This window comes from Elephantulus edwardii, unplaced genomic scaffold (assembly GCF_000299155.1).
Source record: "Elephantulus edwardii isolate Elephantulus edwardi_28Jun2011 unplaced genomic scaffold, EleEdw1.0 scaffold00145, whole genome shotgun sequence".
Lineage (NCBI taxonomy): Eukaryota > Metazoa > Chordata > Mammalia > Macroscelidea > Macroscelididae > Elephantulus > Elephantulus edwardii.
In genome coordinates, this window is record NW_006399895.1 from 6438585 (window position 1) to 6463139 (window position 24555).

The 24555-nt window shown below is 37.5% G+C and overlaps 1 protein-coding gene across 5 annotated transcripts in view; it reads right to left on the minus strand.

The window, feature by feature from the left end:
- TCF12 (transcription factor 12) overlaps positions 1–24555 on the minus strand; it is a 452598-nt gene that overhangs the window by 97112 nt on the left and 330931 nt on the right. For all 5 annotated transcript variants that reach the window (XM_006894508.1, XM_006894511.1, XM_006894510.1 and 2 more), the window contains exon 7: positions 2968–3103. In XM_006894508.1, the coding sequence (XP_006894570.1) occupies positions 2968–3103 (136 nt within the window). The remainder of the gene's footprint in view (positions 1–2967; positions 3104–24555) is intronic.

The window sequence follows — 24555 nt, forward strand, 5'->3', positions numbered from 1 at the left end:
GGGGGGGGGGGGGGAAGGGAGGGATGGAACATTTACTAGCCTATAAGCCTCTACCCAAAGAGGCAGCTCATAGTTTCTTAAAACAAAGATACACAACATTTGGTACACTTTGTATTTGGGAAACTTAAAGGTAAAAATCTTTGTGAGGCTTTTCTAGGGCCCTACTCTTCACAACTAATAAGGCTGTTCACATTCTCTATTTCAAAAAATATTTTATAATACTACATCTATTGTATAAAAGTCACCCTCTATATAGCAAGAGAATGAAATGAACAGCTTCTATTTCTTTGGAATCCATCATTCTATTGCTCAAGCCTGGCTGAGATCCTGAGGCAGGGCAGGACAGGGTAAGGTTCAGATCTGCTGCTCTAGGGTCACTGAGTTGTAGTTGATTTATTGGCACCTAACAACAAAACAACTAGTAGATGCTACTATTTAATTGGGCCAGTTTTCCCCTGCCAAGCAAAACCAAATGCTTTGACTCTGTTTTTATCTCATTAATAACTGCCACTATAAAATCATACACAGAATGTCTGATCTTAAATTCAACAGCATGGGATTCACAGTTTACTTTTGGGAGGCTGCAGTAGTTAAGAGCAATATCTAACTGGGTTCAACTTTCTCTTGCAACTTACAGGTGCAAAAGCATGGGCAAATTACTTCACCTCTTTTAAGTTCCAGGGTGCAACAATGAGATAACACCACCTGGAGTTACTGTGGTGAAGACAAGACATGAAAGGCACCCAGACCAGTGTGAACCTAACATACAGGGACAATAAATTTTGGCCATTATTACTATTAGTTTCATAATCAATTCTGTAATTATAGCACAGTAGTTATAAATTAATGTTTTATGGAATGTTTATTTCCTCTCTATAGTTTCAGTAGATATTGGGTTGGTGTCAGATGATCTCTTAAGTAACCCTGAGATTTTACAAATAATTACAATGCTTACAAACAGCACCAAATTAAGAACAACAATGGAATAATAATCCATTAGATGGTATTTGGTTAAGGATGAGTAGGGCTCTCCACAACAGCAAGAGAACCACCAAACAATAGTATGACTTTTCCCGTTATTTAGTCAATTTAAACATGTTTTTAATTTCACGACCTCATAAGTGTTTTTGAAAATGGATTATACATTATATAGTACTTGGAAACATAGCAACCAATTAACTAAAGAAAATATAAACTTTATAAAAAAGTTTCAGTTTTTAGGAAACTTACTTTTCCTAGTTTTTCCAGTAGTTAATTTCACCCCCATAACCATAAATTTATAGTAAGAAGGTACTGGTCTTTGGTAGCACTATGATAGTATGTGGTTACAGAACTCCATAATACGGGTTTTTTTTTTTTAAGTGACATTGACACATTTCCACTCAAATGAATGTCCCTGTTTTGGCTAACTCATTTGATAGGAAACAAGTGTATATGCAGGAAAGATATTTTTCAATTTAACATTTTACAGCAAAAAAATTATCTTGATTTAAGTCATCTGGGCTCATTCTAGCAGTATACATCCGAATCATCCCCAATACTGAGAGTGGGCACATCTCATCAGAGCTTTCTCTGTTGGACAAGGAGATCCATCATTGAGCTCTTTCATGCCCTTGAGAATAGCCTATAGTCTGACACTTGGACTATTTCACCAAAATGCAGGTATGACAGAAGGAAGATCTATTTATTAGAGGCAGTTAACAAGTATTTATGTAATGAATAACTACGGCATACTTTCTTCTGGTAGGCAGTATTTATTGTAGAATGGCCCATGTATCATATAAATGCACTTTACAATATAAAGGATTTGTTGGTAAAAATCACAAAAAAATCCTATACTCAAACACAGATTAGATTTGATGTACAATCAAGGCCTGTAAGTAGCAACTCTAAACAGATCATCTTGGTTAGGCTGTATCTAAGACATAAGAGAAGGGAAGTAAAGGAAAACAGGGGTTTTCTTAATGGGTATGGAGTTTCTTTAAAGTGATGATTACACAACATGGATTTCTTAAATAACCCTAACTATTCTATAAACCATAACATAGTTACACTTATGTGATGTGAAATTTGTTACCATAGAAAATTTTGTTGTTCTTGTTGTGTGCTGTCGAGTCGTTTGCGACTCATAGCGACCCTATGTACAACAGCCCTGAGTGAGTATAAATAATTTCTATACTAAAAACCCTGAATGTATAATCAGGAAGTTAAACTTTATTGTATGTAAACCATCTATAAACTATATGAACATATCTTTTAAGTTTTAGGTTAAATTTTGGATTATAACCACTAACAAAGCTATTGTATGAATGAAATAAGAAAGTAATATGAAACAGCATTGTATGCTCAACATTACAAACATTTTAGTTAAAAAAAGAAAGTTTTGTTATTAACACATGAAATTCTTATAAGAGGGAAAATGGGTTTAGTCTCCCTTTTCACTTATTATCATGTAAGTCACAGAAGCAAGAACCTGTGTAAGGTGGAAACTTGTTAGGAAAGAAGAACTCAGATTATTTCTACTAGAAATAGTAACAGAAATAGAGGAGGACAGCACTCTGTCCAGAGCAGAAAGCTGACAACACCCAGTACTGGTGAGCTTTGGCTCTCACAGGTTTCACATAGCTGCTCTTATTTTTTTGTCAAACAAGGCTAAATTACCTGTCTGAAACTTGCTAACAATACGGTATAGCAATTAAAGTAAACGGAAGAGACACCCAAATTACTCGTGCCCAATCTTTAATGGAAGAATCAGTATGTGAAAAGGGAAATATCTACTCGTTTATTAAATATCTAATGGATTTATTATTTGTATGCAGATAAGTCCCAATACCAATATGATACCCTCCTCCACTAAAAAACACACATTTCCTTTAACTAAAAACAGTGCCGTAATTATAGAACCAGGAGAAAACCAGAAACAACATTTTTAGGATGGCTGCTGGTTTCTGGAAGTTATAGACTTACCAAGTGCTGCAGAGTCATGGAGTGGTCTTCTCCTGGAACTTGTGGTGGAGAATGAGTAGTATGGTGTCCCTGGCTTTCCTGAAGAAGACAGCTGTGCTGGGCTCCCAAGGCCGAGATCTTGTCTCAGAAGACTAGACTATAAAACAAGGCCAAGAAAAACATTACCTTCCCACTGATGCTGACCCAAATTAGATGATTTCACTTTTGAATAACTTATTGTACCTTCAACAGTCTCCTGAACTTAAGCATTCAATAACTTTGAGTTAAACTAGACCATTTGCTGAGGCCTATATATTCCCTTTTTCCTCCCACTCTCATTATCAACTGTTTCTAGTAATAATGTAGGTGACATCAAAGATGTCATCCATGAAGATAGCTAAAAAGTCATGATGAAAAATACAGGGAAAAGAAAAAGCGCAAATAGATGTCACAAGAGATCCTGGATATTGCACTAGAACATTGAGCAGCTAAAACAAAGGGAAGAGATGTTGAAGAAAAGAAATGAACAGAAGATTTCAAAGGGCAGCTAGAGAAGATGACTATAAAGAAAAACTGCAGAGACCTGGAATTGGAGAATAAAAGGGAAAAACTGGCTTGGTATTTCTCAAGTTGAAAGAACTGAAGAACAAATTCAAGCCACAAGTTGCAATACTCAAGAGATGCTATAGACCCAGCAAACATCAAATGAAGATGGATGGAAAATAAAAGAACTGGCCAATACTATTTCTGAAATGCCATATGATCAAGAGCCAACGGTAAGGAAAGAAGTAGTTCAAGCTGCAATGAACTGGCAGGAAAAAAAAAGTCCCAGGAATTGATGTAAGACCAACTGACATGTTTCAAATGACAGTTGCAGCCCTGGATGTGCTCCCCAGTTTGCGCCAAGAAATTTGGAGAACAGCTAGTTGGCTCACTGACTGGAAGAGATCTGTCTGTTTCCATTCCCAAGAAAGGTGATGTACAGAACGTAGACGTTATCAAACAGTATCATTAATATCACATGCTAACAAAACACTGCTGAAGATGATAAAAAATGGCTAGAAGAGTACATAGAAATGCCATAAGTACAAGCTGGATTTAGAAGAGGCCATGGCACCACGGATATCACTGCTGATGTCAGAAAACTGGCTGAAAACAAAGAATACTAGAAGAATGTCCATTTGTGCTTACTGACTATGCAAAGACATTAGACTGTGAGGATCATAATAAATTACTGCTAACATGTAAAAGAATGGGAATCCCAGAACATGTAATTGTGCTTGTGCGAAATCTATACCAATACCAAGAAGCTGATGTGCAAACTGAGCAAGGGAACATGGAATGGTTTAAAATTAGGAAAAGTGTGCATCAAGATTGTATCCTTTCTCCATACCTATTCTATTTGCATGCTGAGCAAATAATTTGAAAGCTGACTCTATAAGAATGTGGCATCAGGATTGGAGGAAGACTCATCAATAACCTTCATTATGCAAATAACACAATGGTGCTTGCTGACAGGAATATTTGAAGCATTCGCTCAAAAAGATTAAACACTGCAACTTTCAATTAGATTGGATTTCAACTCATAGGCAATTCGGAAAGATGGAGAAAAACCAAAATGGTCAATGACTTAATCTTACTTGGATCCACAATCAATGCACTTGGCTCCAGCAGTCAGGAGATCAGGAAATGTACTGTACAGAAACCTCTCCATATTACTGAGGGGTAGAGATGTTACTTTGAGGACTAGTGTGTGCCTGATTCAGACCATGGTCTTTTCATTCAATCACTTACTAGATATTGTTCTGTATTGTGGAATCAGAAACCAAACAAATAGTTGACCCTCTGGTGGGTTTGCAGGGGCAGTAAATCATATGGGAGTAGGCTGTCCATCTTTTCCCACACTACAATGGGTGGATCTGAACTGCGTATGTTTGGGTCAGCAGCACAATCCCTTACACTGGACACGTGGCCAGGAGAGACTCGTCCTTGAAGAACATCATGCTCAGATCATCAGGATCAGATGGACTGACTCAGAGACTGGAGAAATGAGATTAGGTCTGTTGGACATGATGAGATTATCTCAGGATAAGGCAGGGTTCACAGCTGTTGTGCATAGGGTTGCTATGAGTCACTGGTGACTCGACGGCACATAACAACAGCAACAATAACAACCAACCTCCATCCCTTCTGGATAGTGGAGCCTTATTAAGTATATTTTCCTCAATTCTAAAAAGGTCTTTTCACTTTCTTAATAATGTATTTTGGAAAAAAATTTTTTTTAATTTTACCAACGTCTAGTTTACCTTTTCTTTTAGGTCTGATGATTCTGGTGGTGGTGTAACTAAGTATTCACTTTTACAAATAAGGTAAATCTCTTATGTTCTTAATTTTATAATTTTAGCTCTTATATTGAAGTCACTTACTTTCAGTTGATTTGTACACAGGATAAAAAGGAATCCAACTGTATACCTTTGGAAGTAGAGATCCAGCACTGTTTAAAATATGATTCCTTCTCCAGTGAATGTTCTATCCACAGTTGCCAAAAATCAATTAATCATCAACATTGTTTCAACTACCTGGATCATTTGTAATTCCCTTTAAATTTCCACTTTTGCAAAAATGCCATTGGAACTTACAAAATTGCAACAACCAGTGTTGTCTTAACTTAGCTCTCCCAATCCATGAACATGAGAGGTCTTTCCATTTATTTAAATCTTTATTTTGGCAATGTTTCACAGCTTTCAGCATTCAAGTTTTGGACTGACCTGGTTAATTTTATGCCTAGGTATCATATTCTTTTGGATACTACTGTTAATGGAACTGTTTTCTTAACTTCCTTTTGGATTGTTTCCGATAATATAGAGAAAGAGAATTAATTTTTGTGTGTTGTCTTGTATCCTGCAACTTTGTGGAATTCATTTATTAGGCCTGATAAAATTATTAATACTTTAATATTTCCTAAATATAAGATCATGTCAAATATGAATAGGTTTCTTTCTTTCTTTCTGGAATGAACACCTCTGATTTAATTTTCTGGCCTATCTGTTCTGGGTAGAATTTTTGATACAAAGTAGAATAAAAGTATGAAAATTTGTCATCCTTGTCTTAGAAAAACCTTTCCATCACTGAATATCATGTTAAATGAGTTTTTGACAATAGCTTTCATCATGTTGAAGAATTTCCATTCTATTCCTAGGAAGTTCTTTTTTGCTATTTTAATTATGAAAAGGTTACAATTTGATTAGTGACTTTTGATATCAATTAAGATGATCATGTGGCCTCTCCTCCCTTTTATGACATGGATTAATTTTCATTTATTGAATCAATTTTGCATTTGAGATAAGGCCCATTTTGTTATAGTGTATAATAATTTTAATATACTACTGGAATTTGTTTTGCTATATTAAAGATTTTTGTGTCAATAGTAAAAAGGATGTTGGTCTGTAATTTCATTTTCTTATGAAATCATCAAGCTTTGGTATAAGAGTTAGGCTGGCTCTACAGTGAATTAAGAAGCAGCCCCTCTTCAAATTCTGGAAAAGTTTGAAGAGAATGGATGTTATGCATTAAAAAATTATCAGAATTCACTAGTGAAATAATCTGAGATTTTGTTGCAAGGTTTTTAAAAAAATTGTGGTTTTAAAAAAAGTTTACAGAAAAGTTGGACTTTTCATTCATTCATTCATTCTTGCATTTACCTCCCTACTCACTCCACAGTGTATCTTTTTAAAAATAGTACTATTTACAAAATTTGAATACACTGTTTTTCAGATCAGATTCTTCCAATTTCCCTCACCCTGTCCATCAAATTGCACAACACCATGATTACTCCCTCCACCCTGATCCACATCCCTTTGCTTCTACTTCTCCCCCTTGGATCCTCAGACTCATTCTAAAATAATGGTTTTATATAATATTAGTCCTTGTATGACTGAGTTAGTTCACTAAGCATAATGCTCTCTATTCCCTTCCAAGTTAGGTAATAATTTACAAAATCATTGCTCCTGAGTGCTATGTAGTATTCCATTATATGAATGTGCCATAATTTCTCAAGCCATTCGATTGTGGTTGGACATCTTGTCTGTTTTCATGTTCTTGAGATGGTGAATAATGCTACTATGAACACTGGTGTACAAGTCTCGGTTTGTGGCTCAGTCTTCATTTTCTCAGGATATTTCCAAGTAGTAGAATAGCTGGGTCATATGGAATATCCATGTTCAGCTTTTTGAGAAAGCACCAAACTGCCTTGCGGAATGGCTGTACTATTTTACAATCCCACCAACAATATGTAAGAGTTTCTATTTCGCCACATCCTCTCCAACATTTATTACTTGCTATCCTGTTAAATTCTGCCACTGTTACTTGACAGAAATATCTTATTGTGGTTTTGATTTGCATCTCTCTTATTGCCAGTGATTTGGAGCATTTCTTCATGTGTCTGTTGGCCGTATGGCTATCTTCCTCAATGAAAAGCCTTTCCATGTCTTTTGCCCATTTTGTAATTGGGTTATCCGTTTTTTTCTTGTGGAGGCCCAGGAGTATTCTATAAACTTCATTATGAGACTTTTGGAAAAAGCTTTTGATGCACACATGGATTTAATCTTTAGAAGGTTCCATTCATCAATTTTATCTTTTCAGATGGCGCATTACTAGCTATATGTGGCAGTCTCTTTATACCATAGGTTAGGGCTTTTAAGCCTGATGGGTAGCAGGTCTGGTTTCTTTAAGGTATATTCCCAGGAGAAGAATTGCTGGTTCAAATGGTATTTCTATTTCCAACTTTTTGAGGAAACACCATACTACTTTCCATAGTGGCTGCACCATTTTACACTCCCACTAGCAGTTGATAAGGGTTCCAATCTCTCCATAATCTCCTCAACATTTGTTATTCGCTGCTCTGCTGAACTTTATTATTGTTACTGGGGTGAGATGATTTCTCACAGCTGTTTTGGGAAGGTGTAGTTTTTGTTTTTTTTTTTTTAAACTTAGTAATTTTTATTGGTCTGTTCTTAAATACTCTTTCTTCTTGAGTCAGTTTTGGTAATTTCCAGATTTGTTAGGGGTTTGGTAATATAGCAATTTTTCTACTAGCTGACCTAGATTATTGGTTGGAGAACAACTGTATTTTTTATTGTTTCATTTATTTCTATGGTAATCATTTTACTAGTTTCCTCTTTTGCTGGCACAGGGTTCAGTCTATTCTTACCTTTCTACTTCTTTCAGGTATAAAGATAGAATATTTTTTGACTCTATTTCAATGCAGGTAAATTTCCTTCTAAGGACTGCTTCTGTGGCGTCCCACAAGTTTTGGCATGTTGCATTTTAATTTGATACATCATTTTTTTAAAAGCTTACACAATAATGCTGGAGAACACATAAACAAATGATGTGAACAAGCCAGCAAGAGGTCAAAATGCTCAGAATTAAAAACACAATTTTTCAAATGCTTCAAAATAGAAATCTTTCTTAGAACAGAGATTACATACTATAAAGGAGAAAAGTAGAGAAACGAAGGTTTCCATCAATATTTGTCTAATAATATATAAAAAAAGACTACATAATACTAATGTGAGCTCTAGGTGGCAAAGTCCCTAGGGAGCTGCACTGCTATTCCAAAGGCAGTGCCTTTCTGGTGGGTCAAATCCACTAGTGGCTCCACAGGAGAAAGGCAATCTCCTCCTGTGTGATGTGCAACATCTGAAAACCTACTGGAATTTCAAAAGTGAGTTGGTTCCAACTTGCAATGAGCAAGTAATTATCAATGTAACTATTTAAATTTCAACGGATACAAAGATTAGCAGATTGGGAGGCAAGGGGAGAGATTATTAGATATTATGGATTAATATTCCCCCATAAAATAATAATCTTTGGAAGTAATCAAAGTGAGAAACTCAATATAAACTATATAACACACACACATTCACACACAAATGTATGCTCTGTTTCTTTAGTGATGGATTTCTTGATCATGTTATCTGTATGAGTTGTGTGACCCAAGTTTCAAGTCTCCCACAGATTTACACTGACATTTTCATTGTCACATCTGTTTTACATTTTTCTATTTTCTTTTCTGCCTGTGTTTGGCACGTTCAACATTCCTCAAATTGCGAGATCAGGATACAGCTCCTAGTATGCTATCTATGTGGAACACATTACCACCATATGGTTGACGGCAGAGGTCATACACCTAGAAGAGTTCTTTTAAATATCAACAACCTTTTGACAGGATGGTCCCTGCTCAATGAAAAACTAACTTCACTTTATATCATGTTTTGAGGCACCTGCTATATATATATTATTACTTTACCTGCTTTTTCCTGTATGTTGTTGTTGACTGCCTTTGAGTCGAGCATGACTCACAGCAACCCTACGAACAAAAGTCCTTAAGTCCCTCTACAACTATAGACATGAATCAATGTTCATAAAGTTTCTGGAGGCATGTTATGTAGGAAGTGGATGTCACTCCTGCTCCCAAACCTGTCAGAGTATGTTACTGTTGTTATATGTCATTGAGTCGCCTGCAATGTATAGCGACCCTATGTACAGCAGCTCCAAATTCTTCCCTGTCCTGAGCCAGTCTCACTAATTCTGATACACCAATCCCCATTGCCCCAGTTACTGTATCAATCCATCTCATCTGGGGTCTCCCTCTTCTGTCATGTCTGTCCACTCTTCCAAGCATGATGCCTTTCTCCAAGGCCAATTTCTTCTGCCATGTGCCCAAAATAAGTGAAGTGTGGCTTAAAAATCTTAGCCTCCAAGGGGAGACTTGGCTTCACCCTCTCCAAGACAGACCTATTTGTTTTCTTGGCCGTCCATGCTATGTTCAAGACTCTTCTCCAGCACCACAACTCAAAGGCATCCATTCTTTTTCTGTCATCCTTAGTCATTGTCCAAATCTCTGAAGTGTAACAAGTAAGTGACAAGACCATGGCCTGGATTAGGCGCACCTTTGTATCTAGACAGACATTGCTGCTCTTCAGCACTCTGGAGAGGTCCATGACAGCAGATTTTCCCAATGCAATTCATCTTGATGTGCTGACTGCTGGTGTTTGCAGAGTTTTGATTGTGGATTGAGCAAGCTGTAATTGCTAACAACCTTAATCTCTTCTCCATCTAATATGGTGCTACCAATTGGCCCAGTGGTGAGGATCTTTGTCTTGATGTTGAGCTTCAATTCATGTTGAAGACTACAATCCTTAACCTTTTTTTAGCAAGTGCTTCAGGTCTTCTTCAATTTCAGCAAGTAAGACTGTAGGCTGTTAATGAGTCTCCTTCCAATCTTCATGCCATACTCCTTCTCATAAAACCCTGCTTCCTGAAAGATCTGTTCTGCATACCAACTGAAAAAGTACGGGTACAGGATGCATCCCTGATGCACTCCTTTCCTGATTTTGACCGATGCAGTATTTCCTTGCTCTGTCTGGAGGACTGCTTCTTGGTCCAAGTACATGTGTCATATAAGCATGATACATACAAATAGAGAAGAAGAGATGGGCATTCAAACATCTTTTTATACCAAGGCTTGGAAAACCACACATAAGGGGGTTGAAGGGAGTCTCTTTTGGCAAAGGCTTTTTTTGAATACAGGTTATATATTTGCTATGACTGTTTTGCTCTAATGGAAAAAGTCTAGTAGTTGAAGTAGAAAGGGTATGGTCTACAAAGCCTAAAATGTTTACTCTCTGTTCCTTTCTCAGAAAATGTTTGTTGGGCTGTAATTTAACATTTCAACAGAGGGACAAAATACTGAATTTATAGAGTGATGAACTTTTAAGGGTGTAAAATTTCTCCAGTGAGTTATTTTTTCAAAGTCAAATAAAAATCATAATAAAGACTAATAAGATTAACACTGGCATGAACTAGCATAAATGATGAACAAAAAGGTATATTTCTTAAGTTCCTAAAAGCAGCTTGAATATATACAAAATTTAATGCCTGAAAACTGTACCATGGGCTTTAGAGTTGGCAACCATGGGTTGATTGTTATGTGCCTTTGAGTAGAAATCAACTCATAACTGACTCTCTGGCAGGTTTTCAGAGGCTTATGATCAGATGAGGGGAGAGTGTCCTGTTTTGTCTTGTGAAGCAGCTGGCAGATACGAGTTAGTACTGCAATTCCTTACAACTAGGCCATCAGAGTTCCCGCTTCAAAGTTCTAAAAGATCAAGAATGCAGCTTAAAGACTAAGGAGTACCTGAGCCAAACCACACTATTTTCTTTTTAAAAATATTTTAATTTATTTATTTTTCATTTCAATGAACATCTACAGAGATTTTGGAATTCCATTCATTCATTGTTGCACCCTTCTCCCCGCACAAACCCCTCCCCCACCCTTTGCTCCTCTCCTTGAAAAGCAAAAGAAAAACTCCCTCATTGGTACACAATCCCCCCCCCCCCCCCCCCAAACCCCACCCCCTACCCCCAAATATAATCCACTCTGCAACCCTCATTGCATACTCCTACGATAAAAACAATGCCCTAAAATATAATACTTTTAAACTATTCTCTCCCACACAGACTTCAATGCTGTAAACATATTTCATCCAGTTTTTCTCAGCCTTACCCCCACCCTGATGCCAGCCTCATTCTACAACAGCTATTTTCAATGGATTCTTATGCATCTGAATATTGGACAATGAATAAGCAAGACTGAAGGAGAATCAATCCTCACCCCCCTTTTCTTGTGGTGTCGGGGAAGAGTATGCAATATAATGTGGCTTGCCAAAAGAACAAATAATTCTATCTTGAAGGAAGTGCAACCCGAGTGCTCCTTAGAGGCAAGGATAATGTAACTTCATTTCATTTACTTGGACACAGTTTCAGGAGGAAACAACCAGTCCTTGGGGAGAGACATCATGCAGAGAAAGGCAGGATCTGTGAAAGACCCTCAAGGAGACAGACTGGCACAATGACTACTACAATGGGTTTGAGCATGGCAGGTTATGAGGAAGGTGTAGGATTTGGCAAGGTTCAGATCTATTGCTCATAGGGTCACTATGAGTTGTCAACTTGACAGCCATAACAACAATTCTGGATTCAGGGCGCTCCTTAGAAGCAAGTCTTTGGAGAAAGAAATAATGCTGGGAAAGGTGGTGGGTCAGAGAAAGAGGGAAAGTCCGTCAATGAGATTAACACAGTGATTTTAACAATGGGCTTGAGCATATCAGAGATAGTGAGCATGGTGCATGATAGGGCAAGATTACGATCTGTTGCCCACAGTGTCGCTATGAGTTGTTATGTGCCATCGAGTCGCCTACAATAGTTCTGAATTTTGCCACTGTACTGAGCCAGCCACACAGTCTCCAATATACCTACCCCCACTAGGGGGTACTGTGTCAATCCATCTCATCTGGGGTCTTCCTTTCCTGCACCGTCCCTCCTCCCTTCCAAGCATGATGTCCTTCTCCGCTATGTCCCCGAAGTATGTGAGATGGAGCTCCAAAATCCTAGCTTTGAAGGAGAAACTTGGTTTCATCCTCTCCACCTAACAACAACTGCCACCACACTGAGTTCAAATCCTGGTATATGATCGAGGGCAAATTTACCTAACATTAATAAGTCTGTTTCTCTTTCTGTAAACAAGTCTCTTACTTGCTAGTTCACAGATCTGTTGGGAAGAATAAATAAGGTTTAAATATGTACTATGGTTTTTGTGTTTACTTAAAACTACAGAAAAATGTTTCTGCTTTCTTTCTTTTCATAGATTGCTATATTTTAAACATCACAAAAGAATGAAAATAAGATATATGACATTTTTATGCTGTGCTCCTTGAGCACAAACGCTTTGTCCTATGTAACTGACCTGAGATTTCAATAGACTTTGTTTGTCCTGACAAGGTTGGGTTACAAATCCCAATGGCTATGGTAAAACGGGATGTTGTAAATAGGAAAGAGAATAGGGGCAGAAGTGACAGGACCCTAGAGAGAGGGTTGACAATTAGAGACTAAATCCAAAGAGGGGTGTGACAGATTCAAGCTATATCAATACAGATCAAAACGAAATTTTAAAAAATCAGCTGATAATGAAGCAGAAGTGTATTAAGAAACAGAGCATACAAAAGCACATACTTTAAAGTAAAAATAAAAAAAGCATAGAGCATGTGATAAATGTGGTAAAATGTTAACTGATCAATCTTAAGGAACATACATGTGTATTAACTGTACAATTCTTGCAACTTAACTGTGGATTTGAAATTTTCCAAAATAAAAAGTTGGGGAAAAGAATACTGAAGACTTATAAATATACTTTTAAATGTATCATCTCTGTTAATCCTTACAATACCTAAAAATTTAGGAATTAGGTACTAATTTAAATCCTGGTCAGTTTAAATAGCCCTCTCCTCAATACAAGACTCCTAGAATAATTATGGAGCCTATTTATCCTTTGTAAGGTGATTAACTTAAAAAAGATTACTATAACTATAAATCAACCAAACAAATTTTTAATATTATAATCTTAAATTGGAGAAGCCCGCAGAATACATTTATGGAATACTGGAAGAAAATGGAAAATACACTTTGTAGGGAAAAAAGTTTACTTATTACCAATTTTAGTTTTGAAACATCTTTTTCCATATTATAGGCTAATACAGAGGAATAGTTTGGAAACATTCTCGCTTCTTGTTTGATAGTGAATATTAATGCAAATGAAGTTTCAGATGCTGTACCCTACTCAGCTGTCCCAATAATAGCAATACTCATTTCCACCTGCTTAGCCTGTGATCCATCCCTATGAGTGAGCAATGGAAATCTAGGAGAAAGTTTCTCTGTTTAAGTGTAGAAGATCATATTTCAACCCATTAACCAAAATTAATTGTTCAGAATGATAAGAAACACAAAGTAAGTGTAAGACAAGATTTTCTCCACAAAAAGTTACCTTACTAAGTAATATACATGAAACAAATGGAAAATACAACTAAAAAAAAAAAGGCGAACTGATACAAACCCCACATTTTGACATTCAACAGTTAACAAAATTGGAGCTTTATCACTCATTTGAGTTCTCAAGCATTTTCGTAGCACAAAAACAGATTGCAAACTATTTTCTTCTTCTAACATGAAATTAGGCATCACTTCATATTATTGATTTTTCTGCCTGTCTAAAACAAATGAGAAGCACTATTGATTACCACTGATCTTGTCCTCAAGGTATCTCAGGCAAAAAGAATACATAAACATCCCAGTGGACCCAGAACTAGGTGAAGCAGTTTTATGCTGCTTAGGCTGTCTTATTCCAGCAGAATGAGGATTCTGAAGTGACAAAGCACTCATTTCTTAACACATTCTTAGTAAAAAATCCTTTTGATATAGTCCTTTAGAACCTCATTAGTGAAACATGTATCTAATTAATGAAGAATAATCAATAAGGTTATACCCTCATATTCTGAATAATACAGTCTAGATTAATGTAATCAACTCTACAATAAGTAAGCTCTGTTCTGAATTATGTATGATAAACCCTTTACATATAAACAAACAAAATCCTCATTTCTTTATAAGAAACTTTAATAGTCTATATGACTTCCTTCCCTAAATTCTCTCCCTCTCCACACATGCTATAAACTACCTGACTTTAAAATGTGATGTTGCAGTGTTCAGTCACTTTATGTCTTAGTGATATTAATAAAAAGGTAAAGGAGAGAAATAAAGTCATACTTAGTTGGGCCAAGATAATGGATTGATGTGACAGATCTCTTACTGTAAGGTATCCTAAATGTGACTTTATAGAATGGCAGATGAATATCCTATGTAAAAATGGTGGTACTCAATAGCCAGGAAGAATAGGAATCACAGTGCAGTTATTTGGATCTATTTAATGCTCAAAAGGAATAGTGTTACAAACTATGATAAACATGAACTTGCTTCCTTAGTAATATGTTCTATCATTAAGTGATTTAGCCTAAACATTGTATTAAATGTATTTTGATAACCATTTATAACAGAATTCATTAAGCTGAATGAGGGCCCAATTATTGTATGTGATCAAGTTGTTTCCAACTTACAATAACCATATACGGCTCTAGACTATAGGGCAGTATAACCAGTTAGGAACAGATCTCCAAGTCTTTCCTGTGGCAGAGCACCCGGTAAATTAGAACTATCAGCCTTCATGAGTGCTTAAACATTGTACCACTAAGGATGCCTCAAGGCCTGATTAACCCTCTGTAAAAAAATTACTAGACTAATTTCTGATTCAAATGTTAAAGCACTAAGTCTGAGCACAGTTCATGAACTAGTGTTTCAGTTATTTGTTTTCTAGAAAAATACCACAAAATCCCTAATGCTATAGTCATATAACTCTAAAAATTGAAAAACATTTATTATGGGCTCATGTGGTCTCTGTTCTGCACACATTTGAAAAATTCCTTAATTTCATGCCTATCTTGAACCCATGAAATAGGATGCAGTTTTAATACATAAAGGCAAGCAGATGTTCCCAGACTTGTCTTTTTCAGGGGGAATGCATAAAATTAAAAGGGCGGAAAGTTATAAAACATAATTATAAAACAGAGTTAACTGTTAAGATTTCTCAGCTGAAGTCTTTATACTATGCTATGTATTTCTTTTGTTGTAGAGGAATGAAGAATCAAAATTGTTCTAGGAGAAAAACTAGCATACTGGCAACAACTCTTCTTTTAATTTAGAAAAATCACAGCTCTAAGTACTAAAGTTCTAGTGATCATGATTGGTAAACAGAAGTATAACAAAGAAATCTCTCAAAGCCACAAACAAATTCAAATCTCAGAGGCTAAAGGGATTTTGGGGCAAAACAGAAATGTTGGACTTTAATAATACAATATACTTTGTTAATTTTTTTACAAATTATTAAAAAGAGACTTAATAAATTTCAAATTTAGAAAACACTGACATTCATGAAATAATTATATTATAATGCAAATTCATTTACATTCAAATTCCAGGGATATGTTAGCAATTATCAGCATGCTGTTAAAGAATTCTATCCTGAGAATCTCATTAGATAGTGAGGCAAACTACAGTTGTTATCATTCTGAGAACAAAGGGATCTTGAATGAGTAATCAATAGCAACTGGCAGAAAATGAGACATTAATTATGATCCTCTCTAGTGTTTTGTCTAAGACAAGATTTCATTAAATGCTTTGTGCAACCTGAATAGTTCCAAGTCATTACTAACACTGTGGACAATATATTAATTTGAAGGGGGTGGGGAAGATACAGGCAACAAAACAAGGGAAAACCTGAGATGCTTCTATTCCTTTCCTGGGTCAATAAAAACATACCAACCACCACTAGCCAACTGTTTTGCTCTTTATTTTATAAGTCTCAAATCTTATAATCTCAACATGGTCTCCTGAAAATTTAATTATCATTGTCTATACTTAAAGTGTCATGCAGGTTTGAGAAGATAATGACAGTCATCCATCAACTGCATCCTACCAGCACAATCAGCCCAATCTTACTGGCTTAAAACATAAAAAAGAAAATAAACTACCTGGGCTCTATTAAATTACTAAAACATGATAGCACTTTATGTTTCCCAATCCTTCTTAATTATCAGTAGCAGATTGCAATTTTACTATCTGAGTATTTCTTTTTCACTACTCCCTCCAACCCCCGAACTTTCCTCCCAAATCCTGCATCAGCCAATGGAAAGATATTAGACTTGTGAAGCAGATCAAAAAAGAAAGACTTCTTAAATATAATCTAAATAGGAAGATGATCAGCCAAAATAAATTTTTAATGCATTCTACATTCAAAGAATTATAAATACACAGTAAGAATAACTTTCTTCTAGAATTTTATAAGCTTCTATTAAAAAGCCTCTACTTGCAAAAATATTCTATGGGATATCTTAAAGGCAGACTGAACATACTTTATACACTATTTTTCTTCTCTTCACTATTTTTCTTCTCTTCCTCCAGGGAGCAATTTTTCTTAACATATGAATTTAGAAACTTCCTAGTTCCTGCAGTGCTACCAGAATGCTTCTGAGCCTTTCCTCTTAATTTTGGAAAATTTCAAATACACAAAAAAATAGGAAAAAAGTATAATGATTCAACATACACACATTTCCCAGCTTCAACAAAGATCATCATTCTATTTCCATCTCATTTATTCTAATACTTCTCAGTTTTTGTCTTCCCTTTACTGCAAGGACAGTAATACCTTTTACTCAGTGCATTGATCAAGTTTCCAAGGCTCCAAGTCTTAACAGGAGGAGATTCCCTCAGAGCTGTTGGTGGACTGTGACTTCAGGAGATGTGCAGCCTTTTGGTTAGTAGTGCAACTCACTACCCACTATGCCAATAGTCACCTATCATTTTGTAACATCTGGTCCATGGACAATTCCCCTCCCTCGAACCCAAGGTAATGTATCTGTTATTGTTATGTTTTGTCGAGTTGGAACAGGCTCACAGCTGACCCTCTAGCAGGTTTTCAGAGGCAGTAAGCTAGCTGCACAGGAGAGTCTTTGTCCCACAGAGCAGCTGCTGGATTTGAATAATGTACCTTTGGGTTAGCAGCAGGACTTCTTACCACTACACCATCAGAGCTCCCTGTATAATCTGTAGTCAATTGTTACTAATGTCTTAAATAGAAATACCACAGGTGAATGACCTTAACAAGCTGAAACTTAATTCTTACTGTTAAAAAGATTAGAATTTGGAGTTTATGGTGATAGGAACATGGAGATATCCTTGTCTCCTTTAAGCATCTGTGGTTAAGGTGTTTCCTGGAGATCTCTCTCCATGTGCCTGGGCATTACTGCTCTCCTCAATCTAGGAGGTTTTCAGCACAGACACCCTGAGTCCAAAGGATCTGCTACGCTGCTGACTCTTCTTTCTTAGTAGTGGTGAGGTCTCCTTCACCTGTACTGGCTTCTTTCTATTGCTTGGAAGAGAAAAGCTTTACCGAAACAAGAGCATTACCTAAATATGATAGGACTTAAGTAAAGGGATTAAGGGTGTGACTGAGGACAGACTGCAAATGAATCTTGCTTCATTAAGATGGAGTATAATTACATGAGATTGCAAAATGGGAAGACAACCACCTGTTATCTGTGGTATAGTCAAGTTGCCATAAATTTTAGGGAAAGTCACTAGTTTGGTGAAGTTGGATTCTGGAGGGTAGGCTGTTCTGATTTCATTGGAAGTGTGGTGTAAACTGGGTGAATTGATTTCCTTAACAATCAAGCATAAGATATTTGGACTTTTGTATTTAGTTAATAATTAGCTGTGGGCTGCTGCAAGACTCTTGGTTTAAGCAAAGAGGACCTGGTAGGCAGGCCTTTGTAGCTGGTTGGCCCTGAGAGCCTGGTATTAATTGTGTTTAGGGAGAACATTGTTCTAAGTGATACAGCACTTGTCTGTCAGTTTGTTGTACTGAGATAACTTGGGGTTGCTGTGATACTGAAAACTGTGCCACTGGTGCGTCAAATGCCATTAAGAGTTACCCATGGTGGACAGGTTTGGGTGGAGATACCTGATTAAGACAGAGTAGGATGCAGTATGGACCATCTACTTCTTAAATAACAGGTCATTGAAAAGCCTATGAACACTAAAGGAATGAGGTGTGGTAGAGCCCAGAATGGAAGTCAGTTGAAATGAGGAAAAATAACAAAATTAATTTAATCATTGGAAAGTGGAATGAATGTACATAACTTGAATGCTGGAAAACTGGAAATTGCTAAAACTGAAATGGAAAGCATGAACATCACATACTAGCCATTACTGAAATAAGATGGACTAGCTTTGGCTACTCTGAGTTAGAGATATGGTATACTATTTTGGGAACAGTCATCAAAGCAGAGCAAGAAAACACTGTATGGTTCAAAATTGGGAAGGGTGTATGCCAGGAAGGTGTCTTATCTCCATACCTTTTCAATCTATATGCAGAAAAGATCATCCAGGAGGTTGGACTCTAAAAGGAGAAATGTGGCATCAGGATTAGAGGAAGAGGATGGATGATGAAGAGATTGAGATTGTTCACAGCTTCAGTTTGCTTGGCTCCACGGTCAACACTCTCGGCACCAGCAGCCAGGAAATTAGAAGACATATTGCCATAGGAAAGTCTGCTGTTAGGGACCTCTCCAAAGTAATGAAGAGAAATGGTGTCTCTTTGGAGACTAAGATGCATTTGATACAGGCCATGGTCTTTGCTATCACTTGTTATGCATCAGAGAGTTGGACAATGGCTAAGGAGGATACAAGGAGAATTGATGCCTTTGAGCTGTGGTGCTGGAGAAGAGTATTGAGAGTACCATGGACTGCTAGGAAAACAAACAGATTCATCCTGGAGAGGGTTAAACCAGGCTGCTCATTGGAGGCAAGGATTCTAAGGCTCCATCTAACATACTTTGGACATGTTGCAAGGAGGGACAGATCCTTGGAGAGGGACATCATGCTTGGTAAGGTGGAGGAACAGCGCAGAAGGGGAAGGCCCCCTATGAGGTGGATTGATTCAGTGACTGGGGTAATCGGGATGGGTGTACCAGAGATGGTGCGACTGGCACAGGACAGAGCAGAGTTTAGGGCTGTTGTACATGGGGTAACTATGAGTCACAAGCGACTTGACGGCACCTAACAACAACAACAATCAACAAACTGTGTTATACTGATGACACAACTCTGCTACTCAAACGGAGGAGGATCTGAAGCACTTGCTGTAGAAGGTCAAAGACTACAGCCTTCAATATGGACTGGAGCTCAAAATCAAGAAAACAAAAATTCTCACTACTATGCCAACTGACAGCAGCATGATAGATGGTGAAGAAACTAAGATTTTTAACAGTATCACTTTGCTTAGCTCCATAATCAATACTCTTGGTACCCGCAGCCAGGAAATTAAAAGACGAACTGCACTGGGAAGGTCTGCTCTCAGAAACCTCTGCAAAGTACTGAAGAGCAACAATGTCAGTCTCCAGATGTGCCTGATTCAGGCCTTTGTCTTTGCAATTATTTGCTATGCATCAGAGACCTGGACAATGACTAGGCATGACAGAAGGAGAATTGATGCCTTTGAGCTGTGGTGCTACAGAAGAGTATTAAATATACTACAGACTGCTAGGAGAACAAACAGGCTCATCCTAGAGAGAAAGAAACCACGCTGTTCCTCGGATGCAAGGATTTTTAAATACTTTGGATATGGTGCAAGGAGGGACCAGTGCTTGGAGAGGACATCATGCTTGAGAGGGTAGAGAGGACAGCAAAAGAGAGGAAGACTCTCCATGAGAAAGACTGAATTCAGTCACTGGGGTAATGGGGGTTGGTGTGGCACAGACAATAAGGCTGACACAGGATAGAGCAGGGTTTAGGGCTATTATACACAGGATCACCATCAGTCAGAAGTGACTCTATTGTATATAACATGCTGAGAATGAGGAAGAGAAGTATGGTATTACAATCATAGTAAAAAACCAACTGCAGACTCCATTTTGAAATACAATTTGTGAGTAGTAGGATATATCAATATACCTGGAGCCAAAAAGGAAGAAATTGAGACTTTCTGCCAAATCTTCCAATCCAAAATTGATCGAACATGTAATCAAAATGCATTAATGATAATTGGTGACTGGAAGGCAAAAGTGGAGAACAGTGAAGAAAGAACAGTAGTTGGAAAATTTGGGCTTGGTGACAGAAACGAGGCTGGAAATAGAATAATAAATTTTGTATTTACAATGATTTATTCTTTGCAAGTACGTTTTTTAAAAGACACAAATGACAACTTTACACATGGATCTCACATGATGGGCTACATAGCAATCAGACTGACTATATCTGTGGAAGAAATTGCTGGAGAAGCTCAATATCGTCAGTCAAAACTAGGACACGGGCAGACTGTGGGTCCTCATGTATAAGTTCAAATTGAGGACAAAGGAAATTAAACGAGGCCCACAGGAACCAAGATATAATTTTTAATGAATTTCATCTTAATTTCAAGATCATTTTAGGAGTAAGTTTGAGGCACTGAACACTAATGATCAAAAATCAGAAGAGCAGTGGGATAATATCAAGGGTATTATCAATGAAGTAAGTGAAAGATTATTACAAAAACAGAGGAGAAATAAAAAATAAAAATGGATGTCAGAAGAGACTCTAAAGATTGCACTGGAGCATCGGGAAAATAAAACAAAAAGAAAACATGCAGACGTTAAAAAGCTGAGCAGAAGATTTCAAAGGGTAGCTTGGAGGACAAAGCAAAGTATTATAATGGGATGTGCACAGAGCTCGAACTGGATAATAAAAAGGGAAGAACTTATTGTGAATATCTCAAGCTGAGAGACCTGAAAACCAAATTTAAGCCCTGTGTCGTACTACTCAAAGATGCTATGGGAAATATATTAAATGACTCAGAAAGCATCAAAAGATGATGGAGGAAATACACAGAATCACTGTGCCAGAAAGAACTGACTGACATTGAAAATTTCAGGAAGTACCATATGAACAGGAGCCAATGGTAATGAAAGAGGAAGCGGAAGTTGCACTAAAAGCAATGGCAAAAAAATAAGGTTCCAGGAATAAACAGGATACCAACTGACTTGTTTCAACAAAGAGATGTGCCTTGGATGTGCTCACCGGTCTATGCCAGGAAATTTGGAGGACAGCGGTCTTGCCAATGGATTGGAAGAGGTTTATATTTGTTCCCGTTCCTAAGAAAGGTGATCCAATTGAATGTGGAAACTATGGAACAATATTAAATGCAAGTAAAATATTGCTGAAGATCTTTTAAAAATTGCTGTAACAGTACATAGATAGGGAACTGCCAGCCAGTTTAAGTAGAATTTAGAAGAGGCTATGGTACCAGTGATATCATTGCTGGTATCAGATGGATCCTGGCTGAAAGTAAAAATACCAGAAGAAAGTCTATTTGTGCTTTACTGACTATGCAAACACATTTGACTGTGTGGATCAAAACACTTGTGGTTGACACTGAGAAGAAAGAGAGCTCCAGAACACTTAACTGTGCTCATGCAGAATCTACACCTAGACCATGAGGGTGTTGTGTGAACAGAGCAGGGGAAGACTGCATGGTTTAAAATTGAGAAGGGGGTATGTCAGGGTTGTAGTCTCTCTCCATACCTATTCAATCTCTATGATGAGCAAATTATTTAAAAAGTCAGAGTCTATGACTGGATTGGATTAGAGAGAAATTCATCAATAACCTGCATTATAAAGATGACACAATCTTGCTTGCTGAAAGTGAGGAGGCCTTGAAGCACTTTCTGCAGAAGAAGACAAGGATTCTTACCACTGAACTGATAGGCAACATCACGATGGATGGAAAGGTGGAGAGAAGATTAAAACCATCAATAGCTTCATCTTGCTTGGATCCACAATGAACACCCTTGGTACCAGTAGTCAGGAAATAAGGAGATGCACTGCACCAGGAAAACCTACTGTTAGGAACCTCTCCAAATTACTGAGGAGTAATGGAGTCAGTTTGAGGACTAACATGTGTCTGATTCAAGTCAGTTTTTTTGATCACTTGCTATGCATATGAAAACTGGACCGTAAGAATGACAGAAAAAGAAGTGACATTTTTGAGCTATCGAAAAGAACAATGAACATCCGATGGACAGCCAAAACAACAAACAGATGATGTCTTGGAAAGGTTGAAGTCGGAGTGCTCTTTGGAGGCTAGAATGATGGGGCTTTGCCTCACATACTTTAGGCATGTTGCTAGGAGGGGCGGTTCCTTGGAGAGATACATGATGCTAGGAAAGGTGAAAGGTCCATGAAGGAGAGGAAGACCCTCAGCTAGGTGGACTGACATGGTGACTGCCACATAATGGGCTCTAGTGTGTCAGGAAGTGTGAGGATGACGCAAGACAGAACAAGGTTCAGATGTTTTGTTCACAGAACGCTATAAGTCATACCTCGATGGCACCTACCAACAAATAAAGCAACAACAACTCAATCCATGACAAATAAGTTCTTTCCTTCTTAAATGTATCTGCAAAAGAATATACTGTCTTGATGAAACAATTTTCCCGGAAGAGGACCAAGTACTATCAAATGTAACACTAACAATCTTTCTAGAGATCAAAAACAATGATGGTGATTTTTTGGTTTGACTCTTTCCCTTTTAAGTAACCACTGCACAAACCAATTCTCTCTGCCTTTTTAACAGAAGCAGAAAATGAAAACTGTCCACTGACTGACACTCAAAGAAAGATGAGTCTTTGAAAAAACAGCCTTCCTTAAAGCAATTTCTTTTACCCATGTTTCCAACAACCCATAATGCCGACAAGCTCATCCTACAGGCAGCTGATTGCTTTTCCCCTTGTCAGTAGGAGATTTCCTAGATCACATGTTCAGATTCAAACATTTGTGTGCCAGTTTCTGTGCAAGGCTATATCATAAGGGACAGCTTCGGCACCAACCCAGCAGTCAGTCAGTCTTAAAGTCTTCTTAACTTTCCTGACTCCAACATTTCCAAGTCCTCAATCTAATAATATATTCCTCCTCCAACTTTACTCCATGGGTCTAAAACCAATATTCAACTCTTGCAGAATTTTACACCCTTATATATTATCATCACTTCCTAATTACTTACTGCACCTGTTCTTATTCTCAACCCATTGCCATAAAGTTGATTCTGACTCACAGTGAGCCTACAAGGGCAGCATGGAACTGTCCTGCATAGTTTCCAGGGCTGTAAATCTTTATGGAAGCAGACTGCCACATCTTTTTCCATAGAGCAGCTGGTGGGCTCAAACTAAGCTAATGATCCTGTAATTAGTCTAGATCTTAATCACTGTGGCAATAAATTTCTATGTTTCAACACATCTCATAACTTGACTCTGCTCCCTTTTCACCAGTCCCAGAGTTTAATCATGGCTGGCTTCAGGTGCTTCATTTTAAACCCAGACCATGTAGTGTATTACTTCAACCATTATCTTATCACAACTTCAATTTTCCTGTAACACCTCAGGCAAGTTATATAACTCCCAGAGGCTGCATTTCTTAGGTGCCAAATAGGAGGAATAATAGAGAGAACATTAACAGCGGCAATAGTACCCTTTTACAGAGGGCTAAAACTGTTATGTGGCATCTAGTTTCCTGTGAACCATAGTGACCCTATGTGCAGCAGTTCTGAACCTTGCACTGTTCTGAGCCTGTCTCACTAATTCCAACACTCCCATTGCTCTACTAATAGGAAATGAAAAAATGTGTCTTATTATACTACTACCATTACTGTAATGAATCTAACCAATTGGCTCTTTGGCTTAGTAATAAGGAGGTGCTTTGTCAACACAAAGGCATACGGCTCAAATTCAAAAGCTGTTCTGCAAGAGAAATATGGGCAGTCTCCTTATGTATTTTACAGCCTTTGATAATCCACTGAAGGATCATCTACGAAGTTGGTACTGACTCAGTGACAAACAACACCTCACCCCGCCCCCTGACAATTGGCCTGGAAACTAATTATTACAATTCCACTACTTGCTTGCTATCTATGCTCGTGACTGAGCTCTATTGGAATAAAGAAAAAAATAAAAATTAACAAAAAACCAACCATATAGGTCAGTATCAATAATAAAATCTGGTATCCAAGTATGTTGTGGTTGCTTAATGCCGTTGAGTCGGAGACGATTCATAGCGACCCTATGAACGAACAGCCTG